General features: G+C 43.5%; 1 protein-coding gene across 2 annotated transcripts in view; it reads left to right on the top strand.

The window, feature by feature from the left end:
- The window catches only part of KCNMB2 (potassium calcium-activated channel subfamily M regulatory beta subunit 2), a 632,563-nt gene that overhangs the window by 506,823 nt on the left and 100,168 nt on the right, over positions 1 to 25,572 (top strand). For both annotated transcript variants that reach the window (XM_068281052.1, XM_068281053.1), the window contains one exon: positions 24,236 to 24,355. In XM_068281052.1, coding sequence (XP_068137153.1) covers positions 24,300 to 24,355 — 56 coding nt within the window. In that variant the 5' untranslated portion in view covers positions 24,236 to 24,299. The remainder of the gene's footprint in view (positions 1 to 24,235; positions 24,356 to 25,572) is intronic.

The raw sequence follows: 25,572 nt of genomic DNA on the forward strand, positions 1-25,572 counted from the left end.
ATGAGGTACCGCCATGCAGTCATAAATGTAATAAAGATAAGTGGTTCAATAAACAGGGACCACGCGGCAACGCTAACCTAGCAGCAGCAGACGTGATGGAACAGGAGGAGGCGCAGGAGGAGAAGGCCACGCTTTGTGAGACACAACAACCCAGGCCTTGCATGAGGACAAGAAGCGTGCGGATAGCATGCTTTGTACCGCCATGCAGTCATAAATGTAATAAAGATAAGAGGTTCCATAAACAAGGACCGGCAACGCTAACCCAGCAGCAGCAGCAGCACACGTGATGGAACAGGAGCAGGCGCAGGAGGAGAAGGCCATGCTTTTTGAGACACAACAACCCAGGCCTTGCATGAGGACAAAAAGCGTGCGGATATAGCAGCAATGCTTTTTGCCGCCATGCAGTCATAAATGTAATACAGATGAGAGGTTCAATAAACAGGGACCGGAAACGCTACACCATCCCAGATGTTCATTGGTCATGTTACTTGGTTGGGGTCCTGGAGTGTTGCGTAGTCGTTTCCAATCCAGGATTGATTCATTTTAATTTGAGTCAGACGGTCTGCATTTTCTGTGGAGAGGCGGATACGCCGATCTGTGACGATGCCTCCGGCAGCACTGAAACAGCGTTCCGACATAACGCTGGCTGCCGGGCAAGCCAGCACCTCTATTGCGTACATTGCCAGTTCGTGCCAGGTGTCTAGCTTCGATACCCAATAGTTGAAGGGTGCAGATGGATTGTTCGACACAGCTACGTCATCTGACATGTAGTCCTTGACCATCTTCTCCAGGCGATCGGTGTTGGAGGTGGATCTGCACGCTTCCTGTTCAGTGGGCTGCTGCTGCATGGGTGTCAGAAAATTTTCCCACTCCAAGGACACTGCCGATACCATTCCCTTTTGGGCACTAGCTGCAGCTTGCGTTGTTTGCTGCCCTCCTGGTCGTCCTGGGTTTGCGGAAGTCAGTCTGTCGGCGTACAACTGGCTAGAGGAGGGGGAGGATGTCAATCTCCTCTCTAAAGTCTCCACAAGGGCCTGCTGGTATTCTTCCATTTTGACCTGTCTGACTCTTTCTTCAAGCAGTTTTGGAACATTGTGTTTGTACCGTGGTTCCAGAAGGGTATAAACCCAGTAATTGGTGTTGTCCAGAATGCGCACAATGCGTGGGTCACGTTCAATGCAGTCTAGCATGAATTGAGCCATGTGTGCAAGAGTCCTACCAGAATCCTCATCATCCTCTTGTGAGCGTTGTGATAGTTGTTGTGATGCATCATAGTCGTCACCTTCCTCCTGGTCTGCTTCTGCTGACCATTTGCGCTGAATTGTGGAAGTCCAACGTGCACCGCTCTGGCCCTCGTCAGTGGTGGCATGAAATTCCTGCTCCAACTCCAGCTGTTCCTCCTCCTCTTCTTCGTCATAGCTGCTGGGGCCAGCGTTCCCTGAGGCGGATGGCCTGATGTTGGTACCATCACGCTGATCGTTTTCTCCTTCAGATTCCCCCAGTTGCATCATGACAGCTGTTTCCTTGATTTTCAACATTGACCTCTTCAGTAAACACAGCAGTGGTATGGTAATGCTGACTGAAGAGTTGTCACTGCTCACAAGCAACGTGGATTGCTCAAAATTTTGGAGGACTTGGCAGAGGTCCAACATGTTGGCCCAATCGGATCCACAGAAGCTTGGCAGCTGTCCGGATGTGCCTCGGTACTGAGCCGTCATGTACTGGACCACTGCACTCTTCTGCTCACAAAAGCGTGCTAGCATGTGCAGCGTAGAATTCCAGCGCGTAGGGACATCACACAGCAAGCGATGGTGGGGGAGATTGAAGCGCTCCTGCATCTTGGCGAGTGCCCCCGAAGCAGTACTGGAATTTCTACAATGTTTGGCCACTCGACGCACCTTCAACAGAAGATCGGCCATGCCTGGGTATGTCCTCAGGAACCGCTGAACTACTAGGTTCATCACGTGCGCCAGGCAAGGGATGTGTGTCAGCTTAGCCAACCTTAAAGCGCGAATGAGATTACTCCCATTATCACACACAACCATGCCCGGTTTCAAGTCCAGCGGTGCCAGCCACAAATCCGTCTGTTCCTTTATTCCCTTCCAAATTTCCTCCCCTGTGTGCTGCTTATCCCCAAGGCAGATCAGCTTCAGCAACGCTTGCTGACGCATGCCAACAGCTGTGCTGCACTGCTTCCACGATCTTACTGCTGCTGGGTTAGCGTTTCCGGATGAGGTACAGCTTTGAGATGCGTTGGAGGAGAAGGAGTCAGAGAGGTAGGTGCTGCTGTTGTTATCCAGTGGGAGGGACGGCGGTGCAGCTGTTTGCGGCGTGGGCAACACCCGCGCCGTAGCAGGTGAGGAATCGCTGCCAGGCTCCACAAGGTTCACCCAGTGCGCGGTAAGGGAGATGTATCGACCCTGTCTGAACGCACTCGTCCAAGTGTCAGTGGTGAGGTGAACCTTGCAGGCAACGGCATTCTTCAAGCTTCGGGTTATTTTGCTGACCACGTGCTCATGCAACTCAGGCACTGCAGAGCGCGCAAAGTGGTAGCGGCTGGGAACCACGTAACGTGGGATGGCCACTGACATCATGCCCTTGAAGCTGTTTGTCTCCACCACTCGATATGGCAGCATTTCGCAGGCCAGAAGCTTGGCTATGCTGGCTGTTACTGCTACGGCCCGGGGGTCATTTGCTGGCAATTTCCTCTTGCGCTCAAACATCTCCGACACAGACAACTGAACCGTAGCGCTGCACACGGAAGGGCTGTTGGTTGTTGTGTTTGATGAACACTGGGAGACCTCAAGAGCACTACTCCGGAAAGTGACAGTGTCAGCGTCGTCTGATGTTTGTGAATGTTGTGAACCACGCAATGGCTGGGCTACTGCTGCTGCTGAGGCGGGTCTGGTGGTGAGTCTGGTGAACCCAAGGGAGGCAGTGTTGCTGGTACCCTGTCCTGCCGCATTTGCCCACAGAGTGGGATGTTTGGATAGCATGTGGCGGCTCATGCTGGTGGTGGAGAGGTTGTTAATACTTTTCCCCCTGCTCAGGCGGGTCTTGCACACCTTGCAAATCACCATGGTAACATCCTCAGTGCAGTCTTCAAAGAAAGCCCAGACTTTGGAGCACCTGCCTCCTTGCTGGCGATTTCTGTTTGCTCCTCTTTTGCCTCTCACTTGAACTTCCACGCTTGTGGTGCCTGAAATTGCGCGCCGCCTACCTTGTGGCACAAGGCAAACTCGTGCAGCAGTGGGTTCTTCAACAGACTCATCTGTGCTGCTGCTACGACGGCGATGTTCTCGTTCACAAACAAAATCTGGGTCTCTGTCCACATTGTCCATACCCTCCTCTTCCAACTCCTCAAACTCGTCATATGTCATTGTGGGGGGCCGCCGCCGTGGAGTAGAGCTCCCCAGAACAACCTCTGCGCAGCTCACTCCAACGTCGTCTTCCAGATCTTGTCGGCCGACCTCCTGCAATTGCAACCCCTCCTGCCCAACTTGCTCTGGGATTTGGGTTTCCGAGTCCTCCTCGGACTCGCCTTGTATTTCAGTGCGCGGTGCATTTCCCACAGTTAATGGTTGTGAATCCGGGCAGAACATTTCTGGCTGTTCCTCCATTGACCTTTGAAAGGTGGAAGTTTGTTGGGCTGGGAATAGCTCCTGCGAATACCCCATTGTGTCCTGAGGTAATTCATCGGACTGGTTATCTGGCAGTTGTGTGCGTGGTGTCGCTGCCGGTTGTGTCAGCTTTGTGCCCACTGGCTCCTTGTAACTGGCTGAGGACTCGGACCTCGTGCGTGATGTGCTGGTGCTGCTTAACCCACTGCTGGACGCTTGAGAGGTCATCCAAGTAATTATCTGGTCCTGTTCTTTTGGATCTGTGAGGGTTGTTGTCCTGGACAACATGGGCGGTATTGAGTGGGTTTTCTTGGGTGCTCCCCTGTGGCCTGTACGTGAACCGTCAGGGGAAACACCTCTTCCCTTGCCCCTTCCTCTTTCACCGGATTTCTTCCTCATTTCACTTATCCTTACAGTACACGCTGACTGGCAGCAGTACAGTGGCAGTACAGAAATGCTATACAGTACCACTATTCCCAGCAGCGACACAGAGCACAATGCTATACAGTGGCGGGTGAGCGGTGTACCACTATTCCCAGCAGCGACACAGAGCACAATGCTATACAGTGGCGGGTGAGCGGTGTACTACTGTTCCCAGGCCCAGCAGACACAGAGTGGAAGTAAACACAATGCTATATAGTCTGGCTGAGCGGTGTACACAGAGTGGCAGTACACACAATGCTATAAAGTCTGGCTGAGCGGTGTACACAGAGTGGCAGTACACACAATGCTATATAGTCTGGCTGAGGCGTGTACACAGAGTGTCAGTAAACAATGCTATATATAGCGTGGCTGAGCGAGGTACACAGTGGCAGTACACACAATGCTATATAGTCTGGCTGAGCGGTGTACACACAGTGTCAGTAAACAATGGTATATAGTCTGGCTGAGCGGTGTACACAGAGTGTCAGTAAACAATGGTATATAGTCTGGCTGAGCGGTGTACACAGAGTGGCAGTAAACAATGGTATATAGTCTGGCTGAGCGGTGTACACAGAGTGGCAGTACACACAATGCTATATAGTCTGGCTGAGCGGTGTACACAGAGTGGCAGTACACACAATGCTATATAGTCTGGCTGAGCGGTGTACACAGAGTGGCAGTACACACAATGCTATATAGTCTGGCTGAGCGGTGTACACAGAGTGGCAGTACACACAATGCTATATAGTCTGGCTGAGCGGTGTACACAGAGTGGCAGTACACACAATGATATATAGTCTGGCTGAGCCGTGTACACAGAGTGGCAGTACACACAATGCTATATAGTCTGTCTGAGCCGTGTACACAGAGTGTCAGAAAACACAATGCTATATATAGCGTGGCTGAGCGAGGTGCACAGTGGCAGTACACACAATGCTATATAGTCAGGCTGAGCCGTGTACACAGAGTGTCAGTAAACAATGGTATATAGTCTGGCTGAGCGGTGTACACAGAGTGTCAGTAAACAATGGTATATAGTCTGGCTGAGCGGTGTACACAGAGTGGCAGTAAACACAATGCTATATATAGCGTGGCTGAGCGAGGTGCACAGTGGCAGTACACACAATGCTATATAGTCAGGCTAAGCCGTGTACACAGAGTGTCAGAAAACACAATGCTATATATAGCGTGGCTGAGTGAGGTACACAGTGGCAGTAAACAATGCTATATATATAGTGTGGCTGAGCGAGCGGTGTACTACTGTTCCCAGCAGCGACACACAATGACTGGGGGGGACCCTGGCTAGCGTGGCTGGAGAGCGAACTACCCTGCCTGCCTACCCAAAGCTAAACCCACAGACAAATGGCGGAGATATGACGTGGTTCGGGTATTTATTTACCCGAACCACGTGACCGTTCGGCCAATCAGAGCGCGTTCGGGCCCGAACCACGTGACCCGTTCGGCCAATCACAGCGCTAGCCGAACGTTCGGGGAACGTTCGGCCATGCGCTCTTAGTTCGGCCATGTGGCCGAACGGTTTGGCCGAGCACCGTCAGGTGTTCGGCCGAACTCGAACATCACCCGAACAGGGTGATGTTCTGCAGAACCCGAACAGTGGCGAACACTGTTCGCCCAACACTAGTAAAAACTGGGTACCATTCCCAAAATCACAACATGGTGCAAGTACTTCCATACAGTGAAAATTATGAAAAACAATAACGCTGTGTATGAAAGGTTGAGTTTTAGGTCGTGTGCGTTTTTTGTGTGTGTGAATTCTTAGTGCGTTTTCAGTGCATTCATTTTAGCTTTTTTTCCCTTGCATATACATTTTTCTAGCATTTTGCATGCATTTTTATGCATTTGCGGTTTGCATATACAAAACGCATATGCGTTTTGTATGCGTTTTCCATGCATTTTTACATTACATTTTATGCAAATCACTAGGAAGACAACAGGAAGTGGAAACACATCACAAAACAAATAAAAACCGCATACAAAATGCAATAAATTGCATTAACCATTGACTTGCATTATTTGCATTTTTGATGCGTTTTTGAAAATTATGCAACAAAACTAATGTTTTTAATTGAATTGCATTAGTGGCAAAAACAACAACGTTTTCCACAACGTTAGCATTTCTGCTAAGTGTGTTCTTAGCCTAACAGCAGACTGAACTCATATAGTGGCAAAAATATATAAAATATATTTATTAGCGGTTAGATGAATCCCAAATTTCATCCATAAACATAAATCTGTAGCACAGACTTTGATTTTCAAGTATATGGATGACAAACATGCTGAAAACTCCAATGCTTACTGCTTAGTGGCAAACATAAACTGATAAGAAATCATATGGAATCCATTTGTGTCAGATTCCACTAAAAATAAGCTATTATCACCTGACAGTGACTATAAGGCAATGAAGGTCTTGAATGATCTCACTTCTTCTGATGGTCCAGTAAATATAATTTTCCTTCTCCTAGACACATATGGAACCCACCTAACAACTAGAAATCATTCACTTGAGTGGAATATGTTGGGTACACTTTCAGTAATAAAGTAGAACTACTTCCATTTCCAAGTTTGGGGCTAAATAGGCACAATTCACTATGGCCCTTTTATCCTAGGAGATAATTTTTAATCTCCGCTTTAAATTAATTTTTCAGCACTTTGCAAATTAAAAAGTACAAAAAAGTAGGTGAAAAAGTACTATCTAAATGATTTTGAGAAAAAAGGTAATTGTGTAAGGGCTATGGGCTAAATATTTGCACCAAACCCAGCGTAAGTTATACATCTCTACAGAGAAAAATAGAGATGAGTCACCTTGGTTCCATTTGTCTGCACCAGACCTTGCATGATTAGTTGTGTATGGAACATCAGCCAGCAAAGGACAGGAGGGGTGCACTGACATAGATATAAGAGTGAAATAGGATATCGTCAGTTTACAAAGATGTATAAATAAAGAAATAATTTAAGGAGCCTTAGAGTCTCTTAGTGTTATTCTCCATTCACATGCACAGAGACTGCTACCAGAATGCATAGAGTGTGGCATAAAAGTCACATAAAAGTCATGAAATTAATAACTACAGGAGAAAAAAATTCAGTTGGGAATGCTAGAAAAAAATAACTGAACGAAAGTACTCAAAAACAAAATAAAAACTGAACATAAACATTATCCTGAAGTTCTTTGATGACAGAATAAAAGGGGGAATGCAAAATTAAAATGAAGGGGGAAAACTTCAAGCCAAAAATAAGTTTCTTATTGGCTTGGAGGATTTAAAAAATATTAATTGGTGGCTGGATGGTGTAATGGTTAAGGGCTCTGCCTCTGACACAGGAGACCAGGGTTTGAATCTCGGCTCTGCCTGTTCAGTAAGCCAGCACCTATTCAGTAGGAGACCTTTGGCAAGTCTCCCTAACACTGCTACTGCCTATAGAGCACGTCCTAGTGGCTGCAGCTCTGGCGCTTTGAGTCCGCCAGGAGAAAAGTGCGATATAAATGTTATTTGTCTTATCTTTGTCTAACTGTATAGAGGAAAGAGACAATATCTAGAAAAGCATAGGAGATTAAGAAAAGAATAGGAGAAGTATATTTGGAAATTTTGGAAAAGTATGTTTGGAGAATCCCAGAAAGAAAATGTTAGAAAGTGCATCTGTATCAAAAAAGGTGAGGCATATTAAATTAGACACAAAACTATTTAATAAGTGATAACCAAAAAATAACTTTTTAGGTAAAAAGAAAAAAAATAGAATAATCAGGCGTAAAACTGGCACACGTGGCAATCTTGGGCACATGGCTACTTAATTTCTGTATCCTGGGCCATTGGTTACTTAATTATTTTATCTAGGGAACATAGATACCTTAACTACTTTGGCCTCCTGGACGTACTAGCTACGCCCAGGAGGCCATGTGTGCGTCCGCCTGCTCCCGCGGCCGATCGCGCGCGTGCACACGCGCTCCCGGCCGTGGTTCGTTAGCCTGGCAATCAGTGAATCGGGCTATGGTGCCTTATCACTGATTCCTCTCCCCCGCAGAAAAAGCGACAGCTTCTCTCAGAAGCTTCGCTTTTTCTGGCTGTTGCGTCCCCCATGTGTCTCTCTAAGCATATGTTACGCTTAGAGTGACGTCATTTAAACAAACTCATGGCCACCATCTAGTGGCCAAAAGGTAATACTACAACTAAAACTAAAAAAAAATAAAAATCAACACACATTTACATTATAAACCTATAGTTTACATCCCACCCTCCCAAAACTACCCAAATAAAATGTTTAATATAAAAAATTAAAAAAAAACATTGCAATAAAAAAAAATGTAAATATTTACCTAAGGGTCTAAACTTTTTAAATATCAATGTGAAGATGAAATATTTCTATATTTTTTTTATTTTAAACTTGAAAATAGTGATAGATGCAAAACGGAAAAAATGCACCTTTATTTCCAAATAAAATATTGTCGCCATACATTGTGATAGGGACATAATTTTAACGGTGTAATAACCGCGACATATGGGCAAATACAATACGTGAGTTTTAATTATGGAGGCATGTATTATTTTAATACTATAATGGCTGAAAACTAAGAAATAATGAATTTTTTCCGTTTTTTTTCTTATTCTTCCTGTTAAAATGCATTTACAGTGAAGTGGCTCTTAGCAAAATGTACCCCCCAAAGAAAGCCTAATTGGTGGTGGAAAAAACAAGATATATATCAGTTCATTGTGATAAGTAGTGATAAAGTTATAGGCGAATGAATGGGAGGTGAAAATTGCTCGGATGCATAAAGTGAAAACGACTGAAGGCTGAAGTGGTTAATCTTGTGTCTAAAGCCACATGACTACAAAATGTTTATTTCTGGGGGAAACCTTGCTGCTTATTTATAGGGGCACATGCCTATTTTATTATTTTGCCTAGGAGCACAATGGTTACTTGATTTTTGTTTTGGAGGAGCACATCTGCTGCATAAATTAGAGCGGAATGACAGCAAGGGACTAGAAAGCCTATAGGGGGCTAGAAGAGGCCCCAGGTAAGTTAAACTGCACATTTTTTAACTTTAAATTTCCTTTAACACTTCAGGTAATCAGAAACATTTGTGACTAAGTAGCCAACGCTGTCAAATCATGAGATGAATGAGCAGAAACCAACCATATAAGCGTAACCACACAATAAAGACAATCGCATGCTGTAAAATAAGGACTTGAACTGTAACAGATCAATAGAAAGCTAACATTTAATTTTCTATAAAACATTATGTTGGAGGATTAAATCTAAGATGCTTGTGAATATTAACACATCATTTTGTCTGACCTTAAATATGTGAAATAAACACATTTTGTTACTTACAGAGTGACCTTTGAAGTAAAATCTACAACGTCATTAATTTACAATTTTATACAAGATTAGGCATGTAATAGTGTGGCAAATAGCTATAGTTGGCATGGAACAGCCAGTTAATGGTGCATAAAAAATTAATGATGTCACATATGGTCAGCTTAACTAAAAATGAAATTGGGAAGAACTTGGCCATATTCTTCAATTTCTTATGTTTCTCTGCTAATACACTGCCATTGTTCATTGTGGGTTTTCTTTGATTGCCAGCCATGCACGCTAGTCAGTGCCAGTGCCTTATAATAGACATACTGGGATACAGTTCACACACAAACATTGTTAAGTAATATTTTTTTTACAACTCATAAATTGTAATGGTTTTCACCCTCAAACTCTGGTCAACAGGAATAAGCAAACTTGCCCAAACCAAATTTTGCACACAAAAAATTCACAAAATTACAACAATTTTCAAATACATTTTTACCATTTCCGGAATTTACATTAGGACCAAATTTAGAAGGTTGAATGCAAAGCCCCAATACATGATATCGACACCAAATTTGGTATGTTTATCAACGGTAACCTATGGAACATTTAAAAAAAATCTAAAATACAGCATAGTTTTTGAGAGAAATCAACTTTAAAATGTAGGACGGAAAACAAGATTTTAAACTAGTGCAGTGTCATATTGAAGCGGATTTTGCCTACACTTCCCTTCTGCTTATTAGAGCCAGACACATGTTTGCCTAAGAACTCCTTCTTGACTTTTTGATTTTGCAAAATATAAAATGAAATTTTGTGATAACCTAAAGATGTTTTGTATTTTTGTATTATGTCATGTCTCCACCAGTGACCTTGACCTCTATAACAAATCTGGTGATAATAGCATGTTTCTGGGTTTGCATCATGCAATGTGGGTTGGCAAGTGAATAAGAAGCATTTTGAAGCATGTTGACAAACCCTGTCCCACAAGTGACCTTTTACGCCATTGCAAATTTAGTGATGATAGCATGTTTGAGGGATATGTAATTAAAGGGGCACTATGGCAAAAAAAAATTAAAATGTAATAGCTGTGCAAACATATGCAAATAAGAAGTACATTTTTTCCAGAGTAAAATGAGCCATAAATTAATTTTCTCCTATGTTGCTGTCACTTACAGTAGGTAGTAGAAATCTGACAGAAGCGACAGGTTTTGGACTAGTCCATCTGTTTATAGGGGATTCTCAGGGATTTATTTATTTTCAAAAGCACTTAGTGAATGGCAGTTGCTCTGTCCAACTGCCAAAAAACTGTGTAGCAAGCAGGGAAGCTGGCCAGCATCATTGTTTAAAGAGGAACTCCAGTGAACATTTTACTGTTGGCAGGTGATGTAGCTGCTGCATGGTTTTTGGCAGTTGGAAACAGCTGTAAAAAGCTATTTCCCTACAATGCAACAAGGTTCACAGACAGGAAACTGCCAAAAGTTCGAACTTTTCTTGTGGGAGGGGTTACTTGTGGAAGGGGTTTCACCACAATATCAGTCATACAACGCCCCCTGATGGTCTGTTTGTGAAAAGGAATAGATTTCTCATGTAAAAGGGGGTATCAGTTACTGATTGGGATAAAGTTCAATTTTTGGTCGAAATTTCTCTTTAAATCCTTTTTCGGGAATATCTTTATAAAGAATAAAAGCCTTTCTAAGAATCCCCTATGAAGAGATGGACTAATCCAAAACCTGTTTTTTCTGTCAGATTTCTACTACCTACTGTAAGTGACAGCAACATAGGAGAAAAGTAATTTATGGCTCATTTTACTCTGGAAAAAAAACGTACTACTTCTATGTTTGCACATATTTTAAATTTTACAATTTTTCGCCATAGTGCCCCTTTAAAGAAAACCTGAACTGAAAATTAAAAGTAAAAATAAGCATACACAAGTCATACTTACCTTCCATGTACTCTACTCCTCAGTGTCTTTCTCCTGTCCCGCATCCTGTTTGTTCACTGTGATCAAGGGAATTTTCCCTCCTCCATTTTGAAAATAGCCATTACCCATAACAGCTTTCTGTTCAGCACACTGTTAATCTGTAACATCGCCCACTTGAGCCATAGGGAAACATGAACATTACCTGGTACATCAGTTTTCCTCTCAGCTATAACTGACAGCAACTGATATATTTCAGATCTGACAAAATATTGTCAGAACTGGAAAGGATTATTGTCAGAAGAAAATGGTGAGCTTCTGAGAGGAACTGATGGCAAGGTAACTCTGTAATGTTCGTTTGGAGTTACCTCATGTGTTTATTTTAAATATTTTTACTCAGTACAGGTTCTCTTTAAGTAAAAAAAATGGTGCTGCAGGCATCAATGCATTTTGGCCTTAAAAGCTGAAAGTCAAAATGTTGGATGGAATTTTGCTCAGAAACCTGGGACTTACTCCGAAACCAGATTTCACTAATTTCATACTTTCGAGAAAACTTTGTTCAAACAGGAGATGACTGTATCACTACTTTACAAAACCCTCATGAATGCTAATCTGGAGTTCTGTGTATGCAGTCTACTGAGTCAGTTTACCCTATAGAAAGGAGTTCTTTAAAGTTATATCTGTGTTGCAAAACAGTGATCCTAGGGGCAAAGTTGATTACAGGGGTTTATAAAATGATCGATATGGCTCATGAACTGGATGTTCAATTGCTGCCATTTATGTATCCCCCCCCCCCCCCCCCCCCATTCAAAGACGCCATTGTAATGAAATAATCAATGTTGTTTTCTTTGCCTGTCACTGGATTTAATGTTGTGCCTGACCGTAGTAGGTTTATTGTAATCGGCTGTCAAAAGGGAAACGGTCAGAGAGAGCAGACATTTTTCAGTAATAGTGGGTCATAATACCTTGTTTGTATGTATGTTCTACTACTAATCCTTCAATCTTTTTCAGCTGTCGTTATTGATAATGATTGAAATTGCCTGAAAATTGCCACATGTGTGGGCACATAACAGCGGATGATTAATGCTGTTTTCAAACAAACGAAAAACAAACGTATGCAAATCATAACTCTCATAGCTCTCAGGCAAAAAAACATTGTGCATGCTGTGGAGTAGTTGACATTAATATTCGCAAGTTCTCTCTGTAATACCTGTTTCTATGGCAGCTGGGGATAGCGCAGGGGGGCATATCACAGCCATGTTTGCCAGTTAAATAGAAGTTGACAAATACTAACTTGCTGTGCTCACAAGATACAGTAATTATTAGTAGTAGATACAGGAAGTAATCCAGAACCAAAGCTGTGTCATTTACTCTTGGAAAAGGCATCTCATGTCATGTTTACAGAGGAACAGCGCAGAAGCGCAGACTGCTTTGCAGGCAAATATTGTTTAATTTGCAGTATTTGTTGATACTCACTTGCATATAGATGTGTGACTTGCACATGAATGAGCTGTATTAAGCTAGACAGAATGCATGGTAAGCCAAGAGAGGTGTATGACAACATAGAGGTAGCCCAGGGATGTAACTAGAGGGGAGCAGTACCTGCGATCACAGGGGGACCCAGAGCTGTGGAGGTCCTCAACTACTAACTTTCCCTTCCTTCCATACAGGGGACTTAAAGAGAAACTCCGACCAAGAATTGAACTTTATCCCAATCAGTAGCTGATACCCCCTTTTACATGAGAAATCTATTCCTTTTCACAAACGGATCATCAGGGGGCGCTGTATGGCTGATATTGTGGTGAAACCCCTCCCCCAAAGAAATTCTGAGTACGTACTCTTGGCAGTTTCCTGTCTGTGAACCTTGCTGCATTGTGGGAAATAGCTGTTTACAGCTGTTTCCAACTGTCAAAAAAACGTGCAGCAGCTACATCACCTGCCAACAGTAAAAATGTCACCATGTAATGAATGCCAGAATGTAAATCAGGGATTTAAAAGATTTTACAATGGGCAAACACTGACTAAATCATTTATACATAATTATTGTAAAAATCAAGCACTTTTTTATTAGATTATTTTCACTGGAGTTCCTCTTTAACTTCAGACTAGGTGTTCAATTCTAATGGGTTTAAAGTTCATGATGGCCACACTTGTTTTATGACCATTGTGAAATGGACCCAGGGCCATGAAGGGCACCAAGGGCAAGCAAAGGAACGGGTGTGAAGATTTGGGGGACATCAAATTTTGCTGGGGGGCCCGAAAAATTGAAGGTATGCCATTGAGGCAGTCAATAAGATGCTAATAGTTTCAGCTTACATGAAAATTCAATGCAAATTGTGCACAGCTTGGAATTGGGTGAATCAAATGCAAACGTTCTGTAGATCTTGATTAGTCCAATTCCAAGCTGATTGCAATTCACAAAACGGAGGTAATCACATTGTGTGGATATGTGGCCTTATCGAGAGGGAAGTGGTCAGAGAATGGTGATGTGTCCAACCAAATCACAAAAGTCAAGGTTGATGATGTTGGGGAACCCCTCTTCATATTTTAGCTTATCAACCAAGATATTCATGAATGATCATTTTAGCTGAGGAAAAAGCTAAGAATGGGTGTAGCAATTATTGTACAAAAGATTTTAGCTTACTTTGGCTGTACAACTCATGTCAAAGCAATTTGTTTTTACTGATACAGACAGAGAGTACGTTTTGCATCCTTGCCATCAGGAAGGATGCAAACAAATATTGCCATCTCTCTTTGGGTTCATACACACACTAGATGGTTCTTGGCCAAGGCAGCCTGTTGGGGTGGCTGCCTCTGCCGAGAATCTAGGATGAGTATGGTGGCACTGATACATCACCAAAACATATGACACGCTACATGATCTCAGCCAAGTGCAGGCCATCAGCATTGCTCTCCTCCCCCTGCTCTGTTGTGCACCAGGCTTTATCCACCCGCTTCCTTCCATGGCAACAGAACATGTCACTAGTCTACAGGCTAGCCACATGTCTGTACAGCAATTGCCCATAAACAGTGGTGTGAGGGACTGATTTCTGATCCCTGTGACCTTGTATGAATGTTTAAGGTTTTAGACTTTATATGAATAACAATAACCTAGGATTTGTTCACGTCCTTTCATCTGGGAAGGCCAAAATAGATTGCCATGAAAAGTTCTGGAAGCCTAAACAACTATGCCTTCTTAAATAAACATGAATTTACATTATTATGTGTGAGATAGTGACAGGGTCTCAGTTAAAATAATGCTTAGATTAGCAGTTAAACATAATAAGTGCTCTTTCACAGTGCGATGTTAAGGTCGCACATTATAAAAAGTAATAACGCAGACTAACGCACAGCAACACAAAGGATGTGTGACATTCACAGAGCTCATGTTGCGTTGTGTGTAACGTGTAGAAATATTTAGAAAGTGCTGCATGCTGTGCGTTCTCTGCGTTATTAGCTACGTTGGACTGTTTGCACATGCTCAGTAATGTTTTTGATTTTTTTTTTTTTAAGCGTGACGCATATGCCGTTTTCGTTCTATCAGTATGCAACGCAAACGGCGCACCGCGAGACACATAACGCAGGGCAATTTAACATCACACTTCAAAAGTGACATGCGTTGCGTTAGGGGCACGTTGTGCGACCATAACGTTGCATCAAACGCAACATTCTTGTGTGGAAGAGCCCTAAAGAAACAAAAATCAAGACAAGCAAGCTGCTGGGCATATCGCAAAACCACTATTAAAGTGAAAATAGCACTACTGCTAAAAAAAAAAAAAAAAAAAAAAGCAATCCCTTCAGTTCAACTACATTGCAAGGATTAATGGAAAACCTTATATCAGCTTGTACATACTGTAGTTCTGACAGAGACTGAAATATAGGAAATAAGTTTCCTTCTCCCTCCATTGTCTAAGACTACTTAGAACTTCAGAACCAAGCCATTTAGAGCGAACCCAAACTCTTGCACTGCCCACAGTGAAAAGTCTGTATTCCACATACAGTTGCTGCAGAAATCCATTGCTCTGTGTTTCTTTGTCTCAGATCAAAGTGTCTAAATCAGTGTCTTATCAACAGCTGTGTATAGACTGCAGGAGCACTACCATGCCAACACAGAGGCTTAACCCTTAGAGCTCCCGGCTTTCCATAAATTATAATGAAGACATTTTTTGTCCATAAAGGTTATCACGCTGTGGCTAGACTTTTAGAGCAGTGAGGAAATTCTGAGTTTTGTTCCACTTTATGTCACTGCAGACTGCAGAAACTCAGACGGGGGGGGGGGGGGGGGATATGGACATGGACATGGTAGCAAGGAGCTTAGCATCAATGAAATTGTGCACCAATTTTATTTAAAAAAAAATAAAGACACAGCCATAAATGCATTCAGAAGAAGGTCCCCGAACTGCAGATTTAAATATTTATAGATTCCTGTGCATGTTCCTAAGGAACGCTCACACATACATTTTAGATGTGGCTTTTTCTAAAATGAGTTGTACTTGTATAGAATAAATAATTAGCTTAGGTGTCCAGATGACAAATTTATCAATTTTCACATTTCATTATTATTATCATAGCAAACACCATATACACTTGAAATAAATGTGTTTATTGTTGAAATGGGAGTAGCAAAGGTTGAATTAGCTCATAAAATTCATCTTCTACCCATTTCTGAGATTTGTAGAATAACAAACATCAACTAACTGCTGGGAGTGATTTACAACACTGGAAAGTACTGCACAGGAAACAATCACACTATAGCTTCAGTGTTTTAATGCAGTGAATAATAGGAGCTGAAGCTATGTACACATTGAAGATTTTCTTAACCACTTGAGGACCCACCCTTTACCCCCCCTTAAGGACCAGCGCTAGTTTGATTGATCTGTGCTGGGTGGGCTCTGCAGCCCCCAGCACAGATCAGGGTGCAGGCAGGGAGATCAGATTGCCCCCCTTTTTTCCCCCCTATGGGGATGATGTGCTGGGGGGGTCTGATCTCTGCTGCCTGCGAGTGGCTGGCGGGGGGGGGCACCTCAAAGCCCCCCTCCGCGGCGAAATGCTCCCCCTCCCTCTCCTACCTGGCCCCCTTTGGTAAGCCGGGCTGCACAGGACGCTATCCGTCCTGTGCAGCCAGTGACAGGCTGTCTCCTGTCACATGGCGGCGATCCCCGGCCGCTGATTGGCCGGGGATCGCCGATCTGCCTTACGGCGCTGCTGCGCAGCAGCGCCGTACAAATGTAAACAAAGCGGATTATTTCCGCTTGTGTTTACATCTAGCCTGCGAGCCGCCATCGGCGGCCCGCAGGCTATTCACGGAGCCCCCCGCCGTGATTTGACAGGAAGCAGCCGCTCGTACGAGCGGCTGCTTCCTGATTAATTAGGCTGCAGCTGGCGACGCAGTACTGCGTCGCTGGTCCTGCAGCTGCCACTTTGCCGACGCACGTTATGAGTGTGCGGTCGGCAAGTGGTTAAACTGTAGCAAGCAAGTACAGTATATACCGGAATTCAGCAATTCACTAGGTGGGATACTCTCACCCAATGGCTATTTTTATTGCAGGAACTTCAAAGGAAGTTCTTACAGTATGATACTGCTCACACTTCTGCCTTCCTCCCCTCCCCAGAGAGCTGCACATACTGCTCAACTGGGAGCCAAACTGTGCTTAAAGGACAAATGTAATAAGAGGGATATGGAGGCTGCCATATTTATTTCCTTTTAAACAATACCAGTTGCCTGGCTATCCTGCTGATCCTCTGCATCTAATACTTTTAGCCATAGACCCTGAACAAGCATGCAGCAGATCAGGTGTTTCTGACAAGATTATCTGAATTCTTGTTTCTGGTGTGACTCAGGCACTACTGCCAAATGGATCAGCAGGGCTGCCGGGCAACTGGTATTGTTTAAAAGGAAATTAATATGGCATCCTCCATATCCCTCTCGTTACAGTTGTCCTTTAACAGTTTCTTTGGGCAAAATTACCAAACTCTGTCCGTGTTCCCCAACCACCACCACAATTAAGGGCTCTTTCATTCGGGCAGCTGATAGGCAGTGAATTTAATGCCTGTCAGCTGCTCTCTTGCACTGACCAGGCACCCCCTCATTGAGTCACATTTGTGTATGCAACATGCTGTGGTTTTGGGGCACCAAGTAATGCCACCGTGTGTCATGGACTTTCGTGTGTGTTACAAAAGCTGCTATTTGGCTGCATTTTAATTGCACCCAAATGGTGCTCGTGCAGCAGATGGGAAGCTGAGCTGTCTGACAACGACAAGTGGTGCAGTTCAGCCTCCCATCTAAAAGTGGCCTAAGGCATGGGACCCGCTATGGATGCTTTGCAGAAAATCGCAAAGCATCTGCAATTTGCCGAAATCATTTAAGTGCCACAATTGCATTGCAATTCCCGGAGTGATTGCAATTTGGGCCTGCATCCCATCAATGGAATTGCTCCAAAAATGCTGCAGCCTGATCACTAGGCACAAGCGCTGCAGAGGAACCACCCTGATAGGGTTTCCCGGTCACTGGCAAAGCACAATGATCTTTAAAACATCTTTAAAATGCTGCCAATGGGTCCAAGGCCTTGCAGAAAGTGTTAAGTTACAGAGCATTCAGAATTTACAGTACTAAACAAAGAAAAGTACTCATGCATTTCCTACCCATATTTGCACAAATTTATTTTGGGTTTCCTCCCAAAATGCAAAAAATACCATTATGCTACACAATTTAAAAAGGTATTACTTTTGCAAGACTTTGTTTTTTTCTACCTGCATGCTGCACAATTTATAAACACGTGGCCTTAGAGTGTGGTAAGAACTCCAGGTCCAGGTGAGGGATATGAGCTGTCCCATGGACTCTTCGATGTACTAGAGAGAATGTTTTAGTGCTATTGTTTTATAAATGTTTAATAAGAATCATTGTAAAAACTAGAGATGGGAATCAACAGATGAACTGTGTTTTCTTTTTGGTTTTTATTACGGAGGGCAGAAGCTTTTCTTCCACACTCATAGGAGAGAGCTGGGCTGCTGCGGCACCCTGCATCTGTAATACACAATGCTGCAGACTCTCTGTCAGTGCCCTGCTGTGTGCCGCTCACAAAACTTCTGATGGACGCACCCCATTAGATATGAGCGAATACATTGATTTTTGTTTCATTGTTGTTTTCATTAAAAAAAACATCATCCAACAAATAATGTTTAACCACTTCACCACTGAGGGGTTTTACCCTGACCACCAGAGCAATTTTCACCTTTCAGCGCTCCTTCCATTCATTCGTCTATAACTTTATTATTACTTATCCCAATGAAATGAACTATATCTTGTTTTTTTTGCCACCAATTAGGCTTTCTTTAGGTGGGACATTATGCCAAGAATTATTTTATTCTAAATGTGTTTTAATGGGGAAATAGGAAAAAATGTGGGAAAAAATTATTATTTTTCAGTTTTCGCCATTATAGTTTTTAAATAAAGCATGCTACTGTAATTAAAACCCATGAAATGTATTAACCTATTTGTCCCGGTTATAAAACCATTTAAATTATGTCCCTATCACAATGTTTGGCGACAATATTTTATTTGGAAATAAAGGTGCATTTTTTTCAGTTTTGCATCCATCCCTAATTACAAGCCCGCAGTTTATAAAGTAACAGTGTTATACCCTCTTGACATAAATATTTAAAAAGTTCAGTCCCTAAGGTAACTATTTGTTTTTTTTTATTGTATTTTTTTTTTTTTTAATTACAAAAAAAAAATAAAAATTGGGGAGTGTGGGAGGTAATGAGTTAATTTATTGTGTAAATGTAATGTTTGTATATGTAAAATGCTTTTAGGGTGTAGTTTACTATTTGGCCACAAGATGGCCACAGAGTGGTTGTTTACATGCGACCTGTAAGCGTCCGGAAGGACGCTTACAGGAAGCAGTAGGAGGCTGGGAGACGCACAATGATCTCGCTGTATCTGAAAGAAGCAGCAGATCATTGCGGGGGCTAGATCAACGAACGGGAATGGATTTTCCCGTTCATTGATCTCCGGGCGAGCGGGCATCGGCGTGCACGAGCGGCGGGTGCGCGCGCACGAGCGGCGGGAGCGCGGACAGCGGCGGTAGCGCGGAAGGTACGGATTTCTCCGTCCCTGGTTTTTTAGGAGGGAAAAAAGGGGCGGAGAAATTCGTACCGCTGGGGGTAAAGTGGTTAAAGCATCACTTCAATCACAGAAAGGACTTGTATATAGCTTTTAAACTGACAACTAGTGTCTCATTGTGTTAATCCCATAACGGAGCGAAGTGAGTTCGATTTCGCCTCCTCTAGTTTAGGCCTCTTTCAGACAGGCAGCTGACAGGCGGTGAATTCAGTGTCGGCCTGGGAGGTGGAAAAATTGAGGAAATCCACCTGCTGGCCAAGCAGCAGAAACCATCTGTTATCACTCCCAATAGAAACCTGTAGCAAGTCTTCACTGCGAGCAGCAACACCTGATTACTGCTGCTTGGCCAGCAAGTGGATTTCCTCAGCTTTGCCACATCCCAGTCCAACACTGGGTGAAATCATGCTTTACCGGACGGGTGCTTGTTAGTGCTCGGTACAGGCACTGGACAGGCTACCATACCATGGAGTCAAATCTGAGAGCGGCAGCCAGGTAACACCACTCTGTGTCAAGCACTGACACATATGGTGTTACAAATGCTGCTATTCATCTGCTTTTTAATTGCACCCAAATAGAATCATGGGCAGAAGATGGGAAGCTAAACTACTCTGCAAAGGGGGCAGTTCAGTCACCCATCTGAAGGAGGCCTTACTCAGCACCCACATAATTGAGATAACACAGTTGCAGGGAGAGGGAATTATACCCCACAACAGAAGTCTGAAAGAGAGGAAGAGTGCATGACCAAAGTTTTGGAGGGGAAAACAGGTATTTTAGCTTTATTAAAGTTGATTCTAATTCTCATTCTGATTCTGATTCTGATAAATATGCACTATTTACCATGTGCAGAATCAAGAAGAACAGATGCACAATTACAGGCAATCTGAAGTGAGAGGTATATGGAGTCTGACATATTTATTTCCTTTTAAACAATACCAGTCACCTTGCATCAGCAGTGTACAATCAAACACCTTAAACAAGTAAGCAGTAAATATGCATGCTTGTTTAGAGGCTATAGAGATAGCCCGAACCTCTGATTTTTGGTTCGCGAACCCTCGCCATACGTTCGATTCGCGCAAACTTTCGCGAACCACAATAGACTTCAATGGGGAGGCGAACTTTGAAAACTAGAAACATTTATGCTGGCCACAAAAGTGATGGAAAAGATGTTTCAAGGGGTCTAACACCTGGAGGGGGGTATGGCGGAGTGGGATAAATGCCAAAATTCCCGGGGAAAAATCTGGATTGGACGCAAAGCAGCGTTTTAGGGGCAGAAATCACATTGAATGCTAAATTAAAGGCCTGAAGTGCTTTAAAACATCTTGCATGTGTATAATTAGAGTACTGCTTCACACTGACACACCAAACTCACTGTGTAACGCACCGCAAACAGCTGTTTGTGTTGTGACAGCTGTGCTGGACTGGTGCGCACCATGGTGAGATTGCTCTTCCTCAGTGATATCAGGTAATGTCTGACTGTATCAACTTTCGATGGTTCTTTCTCTACCATTGTTAAAGCTGAAATCTATTTTTTTTTAAATTACTTTTTCTGCTGGCTGTTCAGCACCTGTAATGAGAATCTGTTAGGGAGGGCAAGTCTGCCATTGTGAGTGACCACGGGTAATGGCCGGGGAATCAGGGTTCGATTCTGGTCCAGAGTGGGAGCCTAAGAAATGGCTACCACCACCACACATCAAAGGAAGGCAGCAGGCACGCTGTGGACAAAGGAGCAGGAACGGCTACCACACATCGAAGGAAGGCAGCAGGCATGGCATGCACGTCCCGAGGTAGTGACCAAAAATAACAATACAGGAGGACTTTCGAGGCCCTGCTGTATATGAGATGAATCAACTTTAAATCCTTTAACGAGAATCTGTTATGGATGGCAAGTCTGCCATCCATTCCAGTGAAAGGTATGCACTGACTGCCAGGTATAATACAATGTGCAGTCAAAGATGCAGTGAAAGGTATGCAGTGACTGCAAACAGCTGTTTGTGTGGTGACGGCCATGCTGGACTGGTGCGCACCATGACGAGAGTGCAGGTGATGGCGGCTTTCCAGCCCATATGGTCACCGGGCTGAGGTAGCTGAATGACAGAACAGTGAATGTCCAGCTGATCAAATTTGGTCTGGCCACAATGAAGCAAAGACAGCGCGACCTCGAACAGACCTGCCAGGTGGCCTGCCTCTGCCTTTTGTTTTGTCCATATTGGGGGATGAAGTGAAAGGTATGCACTGACTTGACTAATACAATGTGCAGTCACACAGGTGCAGTTAACAAGTATGCACGGAGTGGTATATCACACTGCAGTGCACTCACGTAGGTAGGTGGGTGCACTGAACACAACAGGTAGGTATATGCAGTGATGGGTATTACATTTACAATGTGCACCTGTCACACACAGACAGGTACCGGACAGGCACAGTGGCACTGTGTGAGCGCACGTAGGTGGGTGGGTGGGTGCACAGTAAACAACAGGTAGGTATATGCAGTAATGGGTATTACAATGTGCACCTGTCACACACAGACAGGTACCGGACAGGCACAGTGGTACTGCATGTGCTCACGTAGGTGAGTGGGTGCACAGTGAACAACAGGTAGGTATATGCAGTGGGTATTACAATTTGCACCTGCCACACACAGACAGGTAGTGGACAGACACAGTGACACTGCGTGCGCTCAACTCCCGTAGGTAGGTGGGTGCACTGTGAACAACAGGTAGGTATATGCAGTAATGGGTATTACAATGTGCACCTGTCACACACAGACAGGTACCGGACAGGCACAGTGGCACTGTGTGAGCGCACGTAGGTGGGTGGGTGGGTGCACAGTAAACAACAGGTAGGTATATGCAGTAATGGGTATTACAATGTGCACCTGTCACACACAGACAGGTACCGGACAGGCACAGTGGTACTGCATGTGCTCACGTAGGTGAGTGGGTGCACAGTGAACAACAGGTAGGTATATGCAGTGGGTATTACAATTTGCACCTGCCACACACAGACAGGTAGTGGACAGACACAGTGACACTGCGTGCGCTCAACTCCCGTAGGTAGGTGGGTGCACTGTGAACAACAGGTAGGTATATGCAGTAATGGGTATTACAATGTGCACCTGTCACACACACAGGTAGTCACTGAATGTGCTGGGCCTGGCAGTGGCACACACAGTATGAATTATCAAGGCTGTCTATGCAACACAAGTGTCAGTGGGACACACAGAAAAAAAAATAGATCACAAGAACAAGATTAGCTATCAAAGGAGCTGTTGTGGGGTGCTATTTTAGCAATAAGAATCAGCAAGGAGCAAGCTAAGAAGCCTACAAAATCCTAACTAATCTTTCCTTATGAGAGTCTGCAGCAGCTGTCCCTTCTCTATTTACTGCAGGCACACAAGTGAGTAAAATGGCCGACGCTGCCTGCCTTTTATAAGGGGGGGAGTGGCTCCAGGAAGGAGTGTAGCCTGATTGGCTACAATGTGCCTGCTGACTGTGATGAAGAGGGTCAAAGTTGACCCTAATGGTGCACTATGGGGGCGAATCGAACTTCCGGTAATGTTCGCGGTTCTCCGCGATCGCGACCCCCAGACGTTCGCCTGGAACCGTTCGCTGGCGAACCCTTCGGGGCATCTCTAAGGGGTTATGGCTAAAACTATTAGAGGCAAAGGGTCAAAAGGATAGCCAGGAAATTTGTATTGTTTGAAAGGGAAAAAATATGTCAACCTCCATATCCCTCTCACTTCAGGTCCACTTTAACCTTTGAAAAGGTTTAGATTCTGAATGCACCCAACAATATTTTCTTCCCACCCATAAGCTTAACAATCAGAATCATATTATAGGTCAGTGAGAAATATATAATATAAATATAAATATGTTTGGAAAACTTTATAGAAATGCCCCCTCTTTAGCAAGCTGCACACTTTAGGGTCTTGCATAAACTGGTTATTAATGCCTGGTACACACCATGCAATTGCCTGTCAGATAGACGGGTCGAATCGATTATTTCTGACAGGTTCGATATTATCTCCAATCTTTTTTTTTATCGATTTTGCATAGAAGTGATCAGAAAATCAATAAGAAAAACAATCGGAAATCATTTCGGAAATATTCAAATGGACCCATCCATCTCACTGGAAATTTCATGGTGTGTGCCAGGCACAACACAACAGGTTAACAAGGAAAAGTAAATACTGTAGGCAGTAAAAGGAAACAGACCTTAAAAGGCCCTCTGTTTGCATCACTGGTCATCAGACATCATGGAACAGCAGCACCTGGCCAGGTTGCTAAGATTCTTTTGAGCTGTGTGAGTTCAGTGCACTGTGCTTTAAACTGCCCTGAGAATTAACTAGAGGTTTGGTAGCAGATCAATGTGGACTGAATGCATCACAGACTGATATAATTGCATTGGATACATTTCTGTTCCGCAAAAAAAGAGAATTAGAAGAAATACAGGCGGATTAAATAAAGCACAAAACTATAGCATCCAAAACTACAATTTACGGAAAGCCTAGAGGATTATGACTTTACGGCTGCTAGGTCACTGTTGTCTCCTCAGTTTTAACAGCAAATCTACCAGAACAAGAATAAACGGTGCCTTATCTCACTCTGACCGAAGAGAATGTGTGGAAATCAAAGCAAGAATTAGCTTTTTCAATTAAAACTGCAAAGAAAGGAGGAGCTCCATTATTTTACGTATCTCAATGATTAATCAAGGATTCTTCCTCTCCTTTTAAAAAAACCATCACAGGAAGATAAAAGTAACATTGTTAAGCCTTTAGGCAATGGGTACTGATTGTCAACATGTTCTTCAAATAAGTGACTCAAAGTATCCCTCTCTCAGGTCTCTACATCAGTCTGCCAAGTCCACCGCTGTCGGGAAGGGCAACGTTGGACAACACTCTAAGATGTTTATTTGGACCAGTGGCCGGTCCTCCTCATCATACAGACCAGATGAAAGAAGGTATGTGCTTCTTCTCTATTAATCTTATTGCACAGTATTTGGGGGTATGGAATTGTTCAGCTGATACTTGCTAACGGCTCTTTCACACTACACAGAGCATGTACAAATGTGATTTCGTGTAGGTGTTCCCAACGTACGACATGCGCATTGCTGTGCGTTATAGCATGGATGTCGGCAACCACAGCACAGTTAGGAGCTAGTATGGTTGAGGTGACCCAGAGAGAAAGTCCATAGGGAAATTCCACTAACGTGACTGGGTGGACTCTTAACCTGCTAGCTTTGAGATAAGCTGTATTCGGTCATTTAGAACGCTTTAGGTTGTAGACATTGCTGTGATTGGAGAACTATTCCTTATGGACTTTCTCGCTCAACCATACTACCTCCCACAATAATACCTAATGGGAAGATGCGGGCATTTTCCAATACAATGTTCCTGACAGCATTACATCGCAACACACGGGAATGGATAGCTCTACTATGAACGGTAACATGAAAGTCTATGTACTTTCATGTTATCATTCAGATTGCACACTATGGCCCATATTACTATTATTATTATTATTTAGTATTTATATAGCGCCGACATATTACGCAGCGCTGTGCAGTGTATATATTTATATATTGTCTTGTCACTAACTGTCCCTCAAAGGAGCTCACAATCTAATCCCTACCATTGCCATATATCTATATTATGTAGTGTAAGTACTGTAGTCTAGGGCCAATTTTTAGTAGGAGCCAATTAACTTATCTGTATGTTTTTGGAATGTGGGAGGAAACCGGAGTGCCCGGAGGAAACCCACGCAGACACAGAGAGAACATACAAACTCTTTGCAGATAGTGCCCTGGCTGGGATTCGAACCAGGGACCCAGCGCTGCAAGGCAAGAGAGCTAACCGCTACGCCACCGTGCTGCTTGCATATGCAATTCACTTTTTCAGTTGAGTTTTCTCCTAGGAGATAATTTTTCATCTTCTATTTAAAATAACTTTCCAGCACTTTTCAACTAACAAATTACCAAAAAGTAGGTGAAAAAGTACTGTCAAAATTATTTTGAGTATTTTCTTGCTTGCTGGTGGCTTAAAGGGACTCTGTTACAAAAATGTCATTGTGTTTTCTACCATCCTACAGGTTCCTAAACCTATTATAATGTGATCTGGCTTACTCCAGCACTTTCTACTATCACTATGGCCTCAATTCACTAAGATCATGCTGGAGATA

Source organism: Hyperolius riggenbachi, chromosome 4, assembly GCF_040937935.1.
Source record: "Hyperolius riggenbachi isolate aHypRig1 chromosome 4, aHypRig1.pri, whole genome shotgun sequence".
NCBI lineage: Eukaryota > Metazoa > Chordata > Amphibia > Anura > Hyperoliidae > Hyperolius > Hyperolius riggenbachi.